The 15,868-nt window shown below is 46.7% G+C and overlaps 1 protein-coding gene across 2 annotated transcripts in view; it reads left to right on the top strand.

Moving 5' to 3' along the window:
• Positions 1–12,960, top strand: part of LOC307222024 (solute carrier family 2, facilitated glucose transporter member 5-like) — a 38,771-nt gene extending 25,811 nt beyond the window's left edge. For both annotated transcript variants that reach the window (XM_079987031.1, XM_079987030.1), the window contains exons 4-12: positions 50–174; positions 345–497; positions 2,105–2,230; positions 3,220–3,407; positions 5,170–5,280; positions 6,552–6,653; positions 7,568–7,640; positions 8,844–8,971; positions 9,808–12,960. In XM_079987031.1, the coding sequence (XP_079843157.1) occupies positions 50–174; positions 345–497; positions 2,105–2,230; positions 3,220–3,407; positions 5,170–5,280; positions 6,552–6,653; positions 7,568–7,640; positions 8,844–8,971; positions 9,808–10,044 (1,243 nt within the window). In that variant the 3' untranslated portion in view covers positions 10,045–12,960. The remainder of the gene's footprint in view (positions 1–49; positions 175–344; positions 498–2,104; positions 2,231–3,219; positions 3,408–5,169; positions 5,281–6,551; positions 6,654–7,567; positions 7,641–8,843; positions 8,972–9,807) is intronic.
• Positions 12,961–15,868: the final 2,908 nt, after the last annotated feature.

Below are 15,868 nucleotides of genomic sequence, written 5' to 3'. Positions count from 1 at the left end.
TTGGTTATATGAGATTGGTTATCCCACACCTCCCTCCCTCCCTTCCCAGAAAGGGCACCTTACTGATCAACAACATCTTCTCCATCATCCCTGCAATTCTCATGGGAGCCTCCAAGGTGGCAAAGACTTTCGAAGTGATCATCGTCTGTCGGATCATCATTGGCATCTGTGCAGGTGAGCACAACAGAGCACCTGAGCACCTGTCTTAAGTTACCTTCTTAAGAAGGTCTTCCTTTCTGGGACCTCTATCCAGACCGTTCCTCTGGGGTGGGTTCGGATACGCTGCACCCTTTTGTTGCCGTTCCCAGATTCATCTGCATTTGTCTTGCTGTCTTTTCCACCAGGCTTGTCTTCCAACGTTGTCCCCATGTACCTTGGAGAGCTGTCTCCCAAAAACCTAAGGGGGGCCGTGGGAGTGGTCCCGCAGCTCTTCATCACCATCGGGATCCTCGCTGCTCAGATTTTGGGCATGCGGATGATCCTCGGAAGCACAGAAGGTAAATGAGGAATGCGTCAAATTTCCTGCTCCAATAGCATTTTATTTATCTGTTTAAAGGTAAAGGACCCCTGACCATTAGGTCCAGTCGTGGCCGACTCTGGGGTTGCGGCGCTCATCTCGCTTTATTGGCCGAGGGAGCCGGCGTACAGCATGGCGAACCAGAGCAGCGCACGGAAATGCCGTTTACCTTCCCACCAGAGTGGTACCTATTTATCTACTTGCACTTTGACGTGCTTTCAAACTGCTAGGTTGGCAGGAGCAGGGACCGAGCAACGGGAGCTCACCCCATTGCGGGGATTCGAACCGCTGACCTTCTGATCGGCAAGTCCTAGGCTCTGTGGTTTAACCCACAGCGCCACCTGCGTCCCTATTTATCTGTTTAGAGAGCCTTTTTTTAAAAAAAAAAAAAATACCCCTGCTCTTCAGTCAAAGAGGCTCCAAGAACTGCTTGCATTAAAAAAAAAACAAGAACAAGACAAGCTACCTAGTTCCCAGAATTGCAATCTAAATGACATGACACAAAAGAGGAAAGGGATAGGGAGGGTGGAGGGAAAGTAGAGTGAAAATAGTTGCAGAATGTGGGGGGGATTGAATAAATTTGTGGAGGGCAAAGCTGCATACAGCTACTAGCCACAATGACTTGCGTTCTGCCTCCACCGGCATAAGCATAAGCCTCTAAATGCCCAAAGCCCTGGAGTTACTGCCTGCCAGTGTAGACAATACTGACCTCAATGGACCTATGACCTGACTCAGTGTAAGAGAGCTTCCTGTGTCCAACAGGCTGCTATTATTATCTTGTGAACTACCCTGAGATATTATGACAAAGGGTGGTATAGAAGTCTAATAAATAAATGGAAATAAAAATAGATGACTGACTTGCGCAGCATGTAGTTAAACTGTGGAATTGGCTTCTGCAGGAGGTAGCAGTGACCACCAATCAGAATGGCTTTGAAAGAGGATTAGACACATTCCAGGAGGTCAAGTCTCTAGACTGCTAATAGCCACAGTGGCCATGTTCTTCCTCCACTGCACCCAAGGCAGTAATGCTTCTGAATTCCAATTGCTGGGAATCGCAAGAGGGCTTCCCATAACCGGCATCTGGTTTGGCCGCTGTGGGAACAGGGTGATGCGGGTGACACTGTGGTCTAAACCACTGAGCCTCTTGGGCTTGCCAATCAGAAGGTCGGCGGTTCGAATCCACGCAATGGGATGAGCTGCCGTTGCTCTTTCCCAGCTCCTGCCAACCTAGCAGTTCAAAGGCACACCAGTGCAAGTAGATAAATAGGTACCGCTGCAGCGGGAAGGTAAACGGCATTTCCGTGCACTCTAGTTTTCGTCACCGTGTCCCGTTGAGCCAGAAGCAGTTCAGTTCTGCTGGCCACATGACCTGGAAAGCTGTCTGTGGACAAATGCCGGCTCCCTCGGCCTGAAAGCGAGATGAGTGCCACAACCTCATAGTCACCTTTGCCTGGACTTAACTGTCCTGGGGTCCTTTGTTTGTTTGTTTTATTACCTTTTTGCCTTTGGCCTAATCCAGCAAGTTCTTCTCATGTGTCTTATCCTGTTGCAGGCATATCAACATTTCTCTTTTTTCTCATGTTGCAGGCTGGCCAATTCTGTTGGGTCTAACTGGGATCCCTGCAGTACTGCAGCTTTTCCTGCTTCCCTTTTTCCCTGAAAGTCCCAGGTACCTGCTGATCCAGAAGGGAGATGAAGCGAGTGCCAAAGCAGGTAAAACACCTACTTATAAGATAAAATCTCAAATGGGGGGAGGCCCTAAGCTACTGAAGGTAACGGGGACCTTTATATTTCCAGCTGTCCTTTGTCAACAAAAAAATTGCTGCTGTTTTTTGTGTTGGATATATGCTATATGGTAATTTATGGCCCTAATAGGTATCTAAAGCCATTTGCACATGTTGTCATGCAACCAGTCCATGCAGAATGTAGGCACCCTATATACAGAAATGAGCATACCAGTGATATTTTAGGGAGCAGGCTAGCAGGCGGGGCCCATTACTTACATCATAGGAGCCTACACAACACAAAACACTGTTGCTATACGTAGGTTTTATTTTACTTGTTTTTTGTCTTATACAGTGGTACCTCGGGTTACATACGCTTCAGGTTACATACGCTTCAGGTTACATACGCTTCAGGTTACACACTCCGCTAACCCAGAAATAGTGCTTCAGGTTAAGAACTTTGCTTCAGGATAAGAACAGAAATCAGGCTCTGGCAGCGCGACGGCAGCAGAAGGCCCCATTAGCTAAAGTGGTCCTTCAGGTTAGGAACAGTTTCAGGTTAAGAACAGACCTCCGGAATGAATTAAGTACTTAACCCGAGGTACCACTGTATTTTGGAAATGTACATCCAGTTTTTTTTTCTTTAAATTTTTTTGGCGCCCCCAAGAGAGTGGGGCCATTAGCTAAAGTTCTTAACCCAAGGTACTATTTCTGGGTTAGCGGAGCCTGTAACCTGAAGCGTATGTAACCTGAAGCATATGTAACCCGAGGTACCACTGTAATGCTTTTTATAGAGTAGCCAGGCAGGATGGCACTGGGCTTGGGTCTTTGGAACCGAGGACCCATAAAAGTTTAGGAACCGCTGTTGTTAACGAATGAAAAACCTTGTGAGTGGCGTGGGCTGCAGGCAAAGCCCCTCCAGTCTTTTCTGCCAGGTTCCTGTCACCTTGATGACCTTCCTTCCTTCTTCCCATCCAGCCCTGAAGAAGCTGAGGGGCTGGGATGACGTAGAGGAGGAGATGGAGGAGATGCGCCTGGAGGACCAGGTGGAGAAAGCCGAGGGGCGGATGTCCGTGCTGACCCTCTTCACCTACCGAGGCCTCCGCTGGCAGCTCATCTCCATCATCGTGATGATGGCGGGACAGCAGCTCTCCGGGATTAATGCCGTAAGTAAACCAGCACCCCAAGTAAAACACTTGACCATAAGTTGGGTGTGATCCGCCTCACTAGAAGGGGATCTAAGAGCAACTTCACTCTGGGCTATGCATCACGCTTCTTCCTTTGCAGAGGTACCGTATTTTTCGCTCTATAGGTCGCACTTTTCCCCCTCCAAAAATTAAGGGGAAATGTTTGTGCGTCCTATGGAGCGAATGCAGGCTCCTTGGCTTCAGCGAAAGCAACGCGAAGCCACCAAAGCGCAGAGGGAGCGCTCCCTCCGCACTCCAGAGGCTTCGCCTTGCTTTCGCTGAAGCCTGGAGAGCGAGAGGGGTCGGTGCGCACCGACCCCTCTCGCTCTCCAGGCTTCAGGGATAGCTGACTGAAGCCTTTGGAGCACAGTGGGACCTCGCACTGCACTCCAAAGGCTTCGGGTTCCTTTTGCTGAAGCCGGGAGAGCTGCGCAGCGCTCCCTCTAGCTATTCTGGCTTTTGGATAGCCCCGCGAAGCGGCTATCCCAGAAGCCAGAACAGCAAGAGGCTATCCCAGAAGCCAGATCCCTCTTGCTGTTCTGGCTTCTGGGATTCAGAATTTTTCTTTTCTTGTTTCCTCCACGCCAAACTAGGTGCATCCTATCATCTGGGGCGTCCTATAGAGCGAAAAATACGGTACCTTGCCAGAACAGACCAAAGAGGCCTATCTAAGCCTAGCACCCGGATTCCCATAATGCCTAATGATGGATGCTTAAGAACATAAGGAGCCTGTTGGATCAGGCACAGCCTGTATTTTATACTGTATGTTATGCTGCTTTTACAATTAAGTGTTTTAAATTTGTTGTTAGCCGCCCTGAGCCTGGTTTTTGAACCGGGAAGGGCAGGGTATGTATGTATGTATGTATGTATGTATGTATGTATGTATGAATAAATAAATAAATAATATTAATATTCCCATAGGGGCATCCGGTTGGCCCCAGGGTGCTGGACTAGATGCTCCTTTGGTTTGATCCAGGAGGGCTCTACCCATGTTCTTACTCACCATTCGCTTCTTGCAAGAGAATCGGACAAATTTACAGAGGTTAAGGCTAGCAGTGATGCCTCTGAACAGCCGTTGCTGAAAACTGGAGGAGAGGAGAGAGCTCTTCTTCTGCTCGCGTCCTGCTTCCGGGTTTTCCACAGCCAAGTGTTCAGCTACGGTGAGAACAGGACGCTGGACTATTCTTGCATTGCAGGGGGTTGGACTGGATGACCCTTGGAGGTCCCGTTCCGACTCTTAAAGGTAAAGGTAAAGGTACCCCTGCCCGTAAGGGCCAGTCGTGTCCGACTCTGGGGTTGTGCGCCCATCTCACTCAAGAGGCCGGGGGCCAGCGATGTCCGGAGACATTTCCGGGTCACGTGGCCAGCGTGACATCGCTGCTCTGGCCAGAGCCAGAGCCAGAGCCGCACACGGAAACGCCGTTTACCTTCCCGCTGGTAAGCGGTCCCTATTTATCTACTTGCACCCGGAGGTGCTTTCGAACTGCTAGGTTGGCAGGCGCTGGGACCGAGCAGCGGGAGCGCACCCCGCCGCAGGGATTCGAACCGCCGACCTTTCAATCGTCAAGTCCTAGGCGCTGAGGCTTTAACCCACAGCGCCACCTGCGTCCCTGTTCCGACTCTTACCATTCCGTGATTCCATTGGGCCGATCCATCTCGGCACTCTTCTGACGTTCAACGCTTTCCCGCTTGTGGGCATGACTGAATTTTGGTTGCTTGTTTGTCTTTCATCCAACTCCAGGTCTACTACTATGCTGACAGTATCTATAGGAGCTCAGGTGTGGAGGAAAACGATGTGCAGTTCGTGACTGTGGGGACAGGGGCCGTCAACGTCGTGATGACGTTGTTAGCGGTACGGCTTATCATGTTGATTTGTTGTTGTTGTTGTTAAGCACCAGAGCTGGGTTAGGTGCTCGACCTGTGTGTGGTGGGGAAGCTTTTTATTATTATTAATTTATTTAACAAAGTTTATATTGATGGTAACAACCCGGAAGCAAGAAATATTAACATTATCAAGAAAGGGGTTTCAAGGTGGCAGCCAACAAACAGCTCCTTCAAACTGCTCCTCTGATAAGCTTTTAATTTAACCTTATTAATTAATTAATCAATCAATGCATGCATGTATGAATGCTTTTAACATTTTAATACTCTCCTTTTATCTAAGCAAAATAGTAAATATTCCTGTAGTGGGGATTAAGCTGCTTTTGTTATAGTCATGCTACTAAAATGATCACTTAAAGAACAGGTTGAAAAACAAGTAGTGAAAACTTGTTTATTAGCACCTCACATTGGAACTCCCTGGCTATTGATAATTATGCATGTGCCTTCACTGGGCTCTTTTTCGCGCCTGTTAAAAACATTTTTGTTTTGTCAAGCTTACCCAGATATCTAGAACGCTGGTGTGTTTTTAAGGTTTTTTTGCTGGTTTTGATTTTTTGAACGTTTAAAATACCATATTTTTTGCTCTATAAGACTCACTTTTTCCCTCTAAAAAGTAAGAGTAAATGTGTGTGCGTCTTATGGAATGAATGCAGGCTGCGCAGCTATCCCAGAAGCCAGAACAGCAAGAGGGATTGCTGCTTTCACTGCACAGCGATGCCTCTTGCTGTTCTGGCTTCTGAGATTCAGAATATTTTTTTCTTGTTTCCCTCCTCCAAAAGCTAGGTGCGTCTTGTGGTCTGGTGCATCTTATAGAGCGAAAAATACGGTAGTTTTTTTCATCGTTCTTACTAATAATTTTATTGTTTTGTTCTGCTTTGAGGATTTTTACAGTCAAAATTTTATGAAATAAATCATTTCATTTCAAATTCACTTTTAGGAATAAATAAATAAAAATAAACCCATTTAAAGCAGAAAAATATGTACATATGAACTAATAGCAGCAGTTAAGAGGATCAAAACTCCCTACAGCTGCATAAAATAGTTTGTAAAATAGCAGAGTATGAAAACTGCAGAGATCCAACACGAAAAGCCCCATTGGACTAAAAAAATGAGAATGTAGGGAGCTTGTCTTGAATCTCCTGGTGTAAGAATTCCATAGCTGTGGTGCCACCACCGAAAGGCCCCTGAATTAATCCCTTGCACACAAATTTACAGGCTGCTCTCTTCCTCCCTATCTTCTAGGTCTTTATTGTTGAGTCCCTGGGGCGGAGAATTCTGCTTCTGGCCGGTTTTGGGATCTGCTGTGTCGCCTGTGCTGTGCTAACGGTGGCTCTGAATCTCAAGGTGCGTTTTGTGAGCATCTTTGCCTGGGCGGGGGCGAGGGGCAGCTCACTAAGATTTTCTGCATCTAAAACATGCAAGTACCAACCACCGTGAAGCATAATAACAGTCCTCTCCTCCACCCTTTCACAGGCCGTAGATTATTTCATAGCCATAGGCCTGGGTAAAGAGGAATGCTTTTGCCTGGCACCTAAAGACATGCAATGATGGCACCAGGCAAGCCTCTCTGAGGAGAGAGTTCCAAAGTTGGGGGCCACCACAGAAAAGGCCCGTTCTCTTGTTGTCAGCCTCCGAACCATAGCTGTCAACTTTCAGATTTGAAAATTAGGGATCAGCAGCCTCGAAAATAAGGGATCAGCAGCCTCACCTGTCCCAGGGACAGTCTATGGGATATCTAACAATCCAGGATAGCAGTGGGAAGCAGTGGGAAACAGCTCTGGAATAAGGGAATTTCCTGCAACAAAAGGGAAGGTTGACAGCTATGCTCCGAACCTCTATGGGATTGGGGACATAGAGAAGGGCCTCAGATGACAAACACAGGATCCAGGTCAGTTTGTATGCGGAGAGGCAAAGCCTGAAGATATTGAGGTCCTGTGTATCTAGAGCATTTGTACTCCACTCGTCAGCCAAAAAGGTTGGCCCTGCCTGTCACCTTCCTGCTCCCTAGTCCCAGTCTTGCCCTTCTAGAAATCAGTAGGAAAGAGGAGGATGTGGGGACAAGTGGTTAGCTCTGCCTGTTATTGCTTCTTGGGTCAGCCAGTCGTTGAGCTCTGGCTCCCCCTACTGTTGGGCTCCCTGCCTTCCGCCCAACAGGCACCAACCTTCGCTGATGTTCGATTGCCCTTCTTGTTTCACTGTTGACGCCTCAACAGGGAAACTGAGAAATGGCTCTAAACAGCAACCCAATTCCTCAACAGCACATCAACGGGATGCCCTACTTGAGTATAGCCTGCGTTATCGCCTATGTCATCGGACACGCTATTGGAGCCAGTGAGTATGCTCAGAAAAATGAATGGCTTCCTTACATCTCTATAGTATCATTGTTATAGTGAATCATTATCTTTAATAATCATTTCCCTTGCTCATTCAATCCTTTGCACCTCAGGCTGGGGGAAACTCCTGTCTGGAAACCCCAGGAGCTCCTGCCAGACAGTGTAGATAACACTGAGCTAGATGCACCAAAGGTCTGACTCTGTATAAGGCAGCTTCCGGTGTCCCTGTATCTTAAGGGAAGGGCTGTAGCTTAGTGGTGGAGCATCTGCTTTGCATGCAGAAGGTCCCAGGTTCAATCCCCAGCAGAGTCGTCATCATCATCATCTCCAGGTGGGGCTGGGAGAGACCTCTGCCTGAAGCCCTGGAGAGATGCTACCAGTCAGTGTAGACCAAGCATGTCCAAAGTCCGTTTGGGGGCCTAATCCGGCCCCCCGGTCGATTTAATCCTGCCCCTGAGGCAGTTTATTTCCTGGGGTAAAAGCTCAACAACTTCAATCCTAAAAAAGGACAACAATTTTGGTTGGTCCTTTGGTCAGCCCTCACGGCCCTTCACTTCATGAAATCTGGCCCTCCTTGAAGAAAGTTTGGTCTAGACAGTTCTGAGCTAGGTGGACCAATGGTCCGATTCAGTAAAAGGCAGCTTCCTGTTTATTGTGAAATTGCTTTGAAGTGCTTCATTGGAAACAATTCACAAATGTAAAGCAATATCGTAACGCCCTTGTACAAATCTATGGAACAACCTCGCCTCAAAAAGGATATTGTAGAGTTGGAAAAGGTTCAGAAAAGGGTCACCAAAACAATGAAGGGAATTGAATTTTGGACGATTCAAGACAGATAAAAGGAAGTCCTTCTTCACATTGTTAAACTATGGAGCTCCCTTCCAAAGGAGGCAGTGATGGCCACCAACTTGGATGGCTTTGAGCCAAATTCCTGGAGGAGATAGCTATTGATGGCTACTAGCCATGATGACTATGCCCTGCCTCTACAGTTGGAGGCAGTCAGGTTTCTAAATACCAGCTGCTGGAGACCATGGGAGGGGAGAGGGCCCTTGTGTTTGAATCTTGCTTACGGGTTTCCCACAGGTTGGCCACTGTGAGAACAGGATGCTGGACCACCTGGGCCACTGGCTTGATCCAGCAGACCTTTCTTAACGTCCTTACACACGATAATAAATAATCATCCCTGTCTCCCTTCTCCCAGGCCCGATTCCGAGTGTGATGATAATTGAGATGTTCCTCCAGTCGTCTCGCCCAGCGGCATTCATGGTTGGAGGCTCTGTTCACTGGCTTTCAAACTTCACAGTGGGTCTGGTCTTCCAATACATGGATGTAAGGAAGTTGTGGATTCGTAACAATTCTGCTTAAGGCGATTCAGTTTTATACAGGGGCACAGAATATGTTTCTCTTCAGGACAGCCTTCAGAGCATTACTCTGATTTACCCAGCCCAGAGGCCTCCACTTTTGTCAGGATCAGATTGGGACCCTCCTGGCTCCTTCTTATCACTGGATCCCTGATGGCTTGGAAGCTGTAATACTGTCCTTTGGCCATCTAGTGTGGTGGCGCTGCAGTGCAGGCCAACTCTTTTCTATGCAAATTGCCCTGGGGTTGCCGCTCTAGGCACCCAAGCCATGCTGCCGAAATTCCCTACTCCAAGTCCCTAAATGCTTCCTGTCTGATAGCTCATGGCAAGTGCTAGGCTTTGACAATGGTAGACATTCACTAAGGCCCACCCTAGTGGGGACTTTAGCAGAATCAAATGGTAAAGTTTTTCTGCTTTGGGTTACAAGAGGGGAAGGGAATATTTTGCAGCTCGGGGGCCATGTTCCTGTCTGTGCAACCTTCCAGGGGCCACATGCCACTGCTGGGAGGGTTACACGACAGAGATTTGCTTCTCTTCAATAGAGGGTTGTCAACTCAATGTTGAAATGAATAGACCCAAGTTTGTTGTGTCCATTAATCTGAATGGGACTACTCTGAGCAAGACAAGCACTGCATACAACTCAGTGTGGTCCTAAATCGAGCCAACATCCCAATGCATTTTGAACCTGGTGATGATTCTTCTGGAGTAAAGAGTAGGGGAAACAAAATCAGTTTCTAGTAACTCATCATTCTCATCTCATCTCTCCCTCCCTCTCCTGTTCTCACTTATTTTTCCTCTATATAGCAAGGACTCGGGGCCTATTCCTTCCTCATTTTCTGTGGCATCTGCCTGCTCACCGTCATTTACATCTTCCTGGTAGTCCCCGAAACCAAGAACAAAACCTTCATGGAAATCAACCAGATTATGGCAAAGAGGAACGGCACCGAAGAGGAGGCGGACAAAGAGGAGCTGAAGGATTTCGCCGCCGTCTCACAGCCTTACAGCAAAAAAGCTGAGGCGCAGAGGAACAGCGCCCTTTAAGATGCCTCTGGTCCCTCGCCTAGGAGTGGCTGAAGCCCAACTCTCCTCCAGCCGTCTTGGTGGCAGATGCCACCCTTCAAATTTCCTCCCCCTCTCCGCATTGTCGTGGGCAAGGTGTAAATAATCCCATGTAGCTGAGTTCTCCGGTACCCTCCTTGCTACATCCTTCTCACATGGACAAAAACTCCCACCAGCAACCCCCCCCCCCCCACAAAAAAGGTACTGCCCTTTCTCTAGCATCAAAGACTTTGCCATTTCCGGATGCCTTGCCTATAATTCACCTGTTCAAGACATATTTCTGAAGAACCAAGATGGGGAACTTCTTCCCAATTCAGAAGTGTTTCCAAAGACGGTAACTGAGTTTGGAGGATGTTGGCAAAGTGATCTGCAGGCAGATGTGGGTTTGGTTGTTAGGCTGCTGTGAATCCATCTGACCTGAGATTCACTGTATGGCTGGACCCAAAATCCTCTTACAAATGTAGCATTTCCTCTGCATTTCAGCGCAGGGGGAAGCATTTCCTTCTCGCGAAGCCATGCTGCTTACACTGGGGTAAGGTGAACAGACAATTCTTCTGCCTTCACATCCCACAAACTGAAGCACAGACCTGGGGATGTACTCGGAGGTGACTCAAGATAAACTGATTTTAGATACCTAGCATGTAATTCCTGTTTGCCAAAGGCGGAGGACGTGCCAAAATTCAGCGCCTTGTAAAAGATACGAAGAATAATCAAGCGAGGCTGCACGGGAAAGTCTCACAGAGCTGGAAGGGGCCTCAAGAGCATGTGGAAATCAGGGACTTTGGCTGAGGCTTTGACACCCCCTATCACAGCAGTGGGGGATATAATTGTGCCCCCCAGTCCCTCCGCCATTGACCCACAAGACCATTTCAGCCAAGCCGTATCCACAGCCTTTCCTACTGGACCCATCAAAGAGAATGAACATGACTACCTTAGATTCATGCATTCCAGTGGGTCTGCACTGAGCATAATTCGGTTGGATACAATCCTGAGATCTTGTAGGACGTCAGGTGCAGGCAGGTAAAGACCTGACCCAGCCAAAAAGGGCTTCGCCAAACCTACCCCCCCCCCCACAATCAGCCCTAGTGCAACACAAACCCAGAGGCCTTTCATCTGCTGCAGCCCTTATTTTAACTCTGCATGGGGTGGGCATGTGACAGAGTCCCTGTTTCATTGCAGGAAGCCCTGCCAATGGAAAAAAGTGAAACTCTATATCTGTCCAATGCCTGCACTGGCATTTCTAGCCTTAAAAAGCCCCCACGCCCAGCTTGATGGGGTTCCTAACGAGGTCTCAAATGACACAGTGGACCCAGAATAATTCTGAATTCCTTGCTGGAGTGTGTGTGTGTGTGTGTGTGTGTTTGCAGCGGGGTCAAGATGTTTTGGCACCTATCTCTGCTCATTAAGGAAGTGAAAGGAGTCTGTTACGACACAGTTTTTAACCTCAGCTCTCCCCCTGCTGCATTGGTATCAATTGCCAGGCTATAATGGTTATAACTAAAACACTAATTTTAATCATTTTGATTTTCATTAAAGCACTAATGGAGCTCTAATTTTGATTCAGCCTTAGCTGAACAGGCAAACAAGTCTAGAAGGCAGTATCCCTTGAATGCCTTCCATATAACTGGCTTAAGATTTTGCTGTCTGCTTTTCCTGAAAATAGGCATTTTTCTTACCACCTAGAACAATCATAAACATTTGCAATTTATTTTTAAGCACAATTTGTGTGCTTTACACTTACCATGTGCTTTAAAAAGTGGTGAACGGGTATCCTTGCTTGTGGATGAAGTGGGGAATATAATACACATTTGAATTTTTAAATTATTGTTATTTTACTATTGAACTGGGTTATTTTAGAGGGGAAAGCAGGTTTTTAGGATTAAGGGATGTATAACACACATTCTAAGAGACGCAGGTGGCGTTGTGGTCTAAACCACTCAGCTTGCCGATCAGAAGGTCGGCGGTTTGAATCCCCGCGACGGGGTGAGCTCCCGTTGCTTGGTCCCTGCTCCTGCCAACCTAGCAATTTGAAGGCACATCAAAGTGCAAGTAGATAAAAAGGTACGGTAAGGTAAATAGTGTTTCCATGCGCTGCTCTGGTTGCGCCAGAAGTGGCTTAGTCATGCTGCCCATGACCCAGAAAAACTGTCTGCGGAGTGAACATATGCTAGCTCCCTTGGCCTGTAAAGTGAGATGAGCACTGCAACTCCAGAGTTGTTCGTGACTGGACTTAACTGTCAGGGGTTCTTTACCTTTACCTTTAGCACACATTCTGGTTTAAATCTGTGTTTTGCTGCTCTATGCCCGGCAATGGGTTATCTCAGCCAAGGGATACTGGCCAAGTCATTGGAGGCTGGTTCATTAAGGGCAAATCTGTTTGCCCTAAGCCACACTCCACCTGCCTCCTTTATTACTCAACAGAAAGTTTAGCTTCTTTCCCTTTAGTTTCAGTATTGCCCTTATAGAACCGAATGGAGGAGGATGGGGACAAAACTACAGTCAGACGGCTCCGTCTGTCATTTACTCTGGCTCCATCTGGTGGTGAGCTCCCTGTCTTACACCCTACCAGCTCCAACAGGAACCAGCCACCTCTGGACCAAGGAAGGAAATGGGAGAGAACTGATAAACGCAGAGGGTTTTTGTATCAACAGAACTAACAATTTCTCTCACACTGAACAGGCTTGATTCTCCTGGGTGGTGTGTATATATGGAAACAAACCAAAACCCCTTTCACATAGAAAACTATAGCATGCTCAGATTAGAATAGTGTAAACCTAGCCTTGCTCTTGACATGCTAGCTTTTCACATGCAACCTGAAGTGGCAGAGCCAGGTGAACCACCTGTGTGAATTAGGCCTGCCTGAGTGGGTCCCTTTTCCTGGCCCAGTGCTAAATACTTTTTTTAAAAAAAATAAAACCCAGAACAAAGGATTAATTGCTTTAAAACAAGGCAAATTGTTGGTCCATCTAGCTCAGTGCTGCCTACACTGACTGGCAGTGACTCTCAGGTTTCAGGCAGGGGATATATTCTCAGCTATACTAGGAGATGCTGGGGGATTGAACCTGGGACCTTCTGTGTGCAAGGCAGATGCTTTACCACTGAGCTATGGCTCTCTGGGGTTCCATAGAAGGCTCTTTCCCAGCCTTATCTGAAGCTGCCTGGGATTGAATCTGTGGCTTTCTAGATGCAGCTATGGTCTCAGCCGCACACTCCATTTATTGGGATGCTCAGCTGGTCTCAACAATCAAGGTGGGCTCTCATAATTAACCCGAGCTGTCCTAAGGACCAGGCAATGCTATCAAATACTTGTTTTTCAAGAATTTTGGGTCCCAGCATATTCAGTTGATCTTGCTGCCCAGTAAGTTTTGAGCTTCAACCTAAATCTCCCAGTTTTATTATGGGTTTCTGTTTACTCACTGTCTGCCCTCTCCCATCCGTTTTTAATTGTTGCTTGTTTGGACCTCATATAACAAGACACACAAGTTTAATCGCAATATATGATTGATCTTCAAGTGCCTCCAGATTGCCTATTATTAAGCATCCATTTCAATACGTTTGCAATAGGTTAATGAATCTGCATCACAGCAAGTATTAATCCACAGTTTCCATCTCATTTCCTCCATCACTTTCCTTACTGCAAAAAGAGAAGTGGATTTGTTCTACAGACACTCCCAAGCAACTATAATGGTGCAACCTGAATTTGTCAGTGTATGATTGAATCCCTCTTGAAAATAGTGACAGTCTGGAAGCGTCCTTGGTTTCAAGGTGTATGATGAGTTTCTCACCTGCCCCACAAAACAACAAAACAGTATTTGTCTATGAACAAAGGGGAAGAGTGTTTAAAAAGACAATTTTGTAAAAGGAGTGGATATTGTGTTTGTTGTTTGCTGGTTGGTTGTTATTTTTCATCTCCCTGGAAGGGGGATACATTTTGTACAAAATATTGTCTATTTTTGTAAATAGAGCAAAAAATAAAAAATAAAAGCCATCTTATAAAGCCTGAAAAAAACAACAACAAGGATGTTTAGTGTTGCTAAAACTCAGGAATGACAAGCCAGGTTTAACTGGTGCATACTTTATTATCGTTATAACATGGCTGTACTGCCTCTACGACCCAAAGAAGAAAACAAAAAACCCCAAACATGTTTGTTTTGCCATGAAATACACACAGCAGTAGTTTAATCCCCTCTCCAGTTTCCCAGGTGGAGTTGATTGAGGTTAAGCCCTCCTCCTGTTTTCATAAACCTAAACTCAGTACTCGGATCACACCCAGATGATATATCCAATAAATGCTTGGAGGTCTGTAAACCTCTCTGATTTAAATTCAAATGTGGTTTTTCTCAGGATCACGCCTGCAGGCTAATCTTCCCTTCCGAAACAAAATGGCAGTAACCATATATCAGGAAGTATATATGTCTATCCATGCATGAAATAAGACCGCCTCTCCTGGTATGCCCCACAGAGGAACTTACGGTCTTCAAATAAAAACATCTTGAAGGTCCCAGGCCACAGGGAGGTTAGGCTGGCCTCAACTAGAGCCAGGGCTTTTTCGGCTGCGGCTCCAACCTGGTGGAACGCTCTGTCACAAGAGACAAGGGCCCTGCAGGACTTGACATCTTTCCGCAGGGCCTGCAAGACAGAGCTGTTCCACCAGGCCTTTGGTCAGGGCGCAGCCTGACTCCCTCCTTTGGCAGTATTTACAAAACTTTAGTTTATGGTTGCCATCAATTTTGATTTTAATTAATTTTTATAATGTTTTTATAATGTTGCACTGTTTTAGTGTTGTTAGCCGCCCTGAGCCCGGCTTCGGCTGGGGAGGGCGGGATATAAATAAAATTATTATTATTATTATTATTATTATTATTATTATTATTATTTTGAAAGCTGGAACAAACAATGTCACCAATACACACACACACACACACACACACACACACACACACACCAGGATCCTATGAAGTACAGATGTGGCATCAATGACACCCATGCAGATATGAAAGCCTGTTTCCTGGAGGATATGTTTTCGGGACTTAAGGGAACAGGCCAAGCAGGGATCTAGGATGGCTCTGAATCATGCAAAATGTTTAGGCAGATAGGTAGTCATCACACACTATACATTTAACGCACACTTACACCGCTTTTTAACAAGGCATGGCTTCCCCCAAAGTAATCCTGGGAACAGTAGTTTGTTAAGGGTGCCAAAAGTGTTTAGAAAACCCCTTGCAGAGCTATAGTTCCCAGCACCCTTAAACTACAGCTCCAAAGATTCTCTGGGGGAAGAGAGTGGCGTAAGGGCAGCTTTCAATGAATGGTGAGGATGTGACCCAAACTTGATGGGGATGGGAAGAGGGTGGGGGTCTCTTTCCCACCCCTCACATTAGCCTCACAGGGCTAAACCTGCCAGCTAATCTAAGGCCTTGTCTATCTCTCATCACTGCCTTGATAAGGAGGACTCTGTGTGGCACAAACAGGTGAGTTACCTTTACTTCTCCCAGGGTCCCTCTCTACAGGGATTATCATGCTATGCAGGGAGAAGTATCTGAAACGCAGACAATTCTACATGATCTCATAAACAACAACAAAAAATCGAGTACAACCAGAATGAGGTGTTTTTTTTCTCTCTCCGCCTCTCGCCCTCTCCTGCAGTTTGTGTTCATTTCCATTCCATGCTGACATAATCGGTAATAAACATGAAAGAAATACGGGGCATTCTCATCGCATGGCAAGATTTTCCTGCAACGAGAATATCCCCTCTTTTCCCCACAAGGATCTGGCCCAGTCCTTAGAAGACCTAGAGAAGCTCTCA

Source organism: Podarcis cretensis (assembly GCF_951804945.1).
Source record: "Podarcis cretensis genome assembly, chromosome: 8".
Lineage (NCBI taxonomy): Eukaryota > Metazoa > Chordata > Lepidosauria > Squamata > Lacertidae > Podarcis > Podarcis cretensis.
The sequence above is the reverse complement of the archived record's forward strand: the minus strand, read 5'-3'. Positions and strand labels throughout refer to the sequence as shown.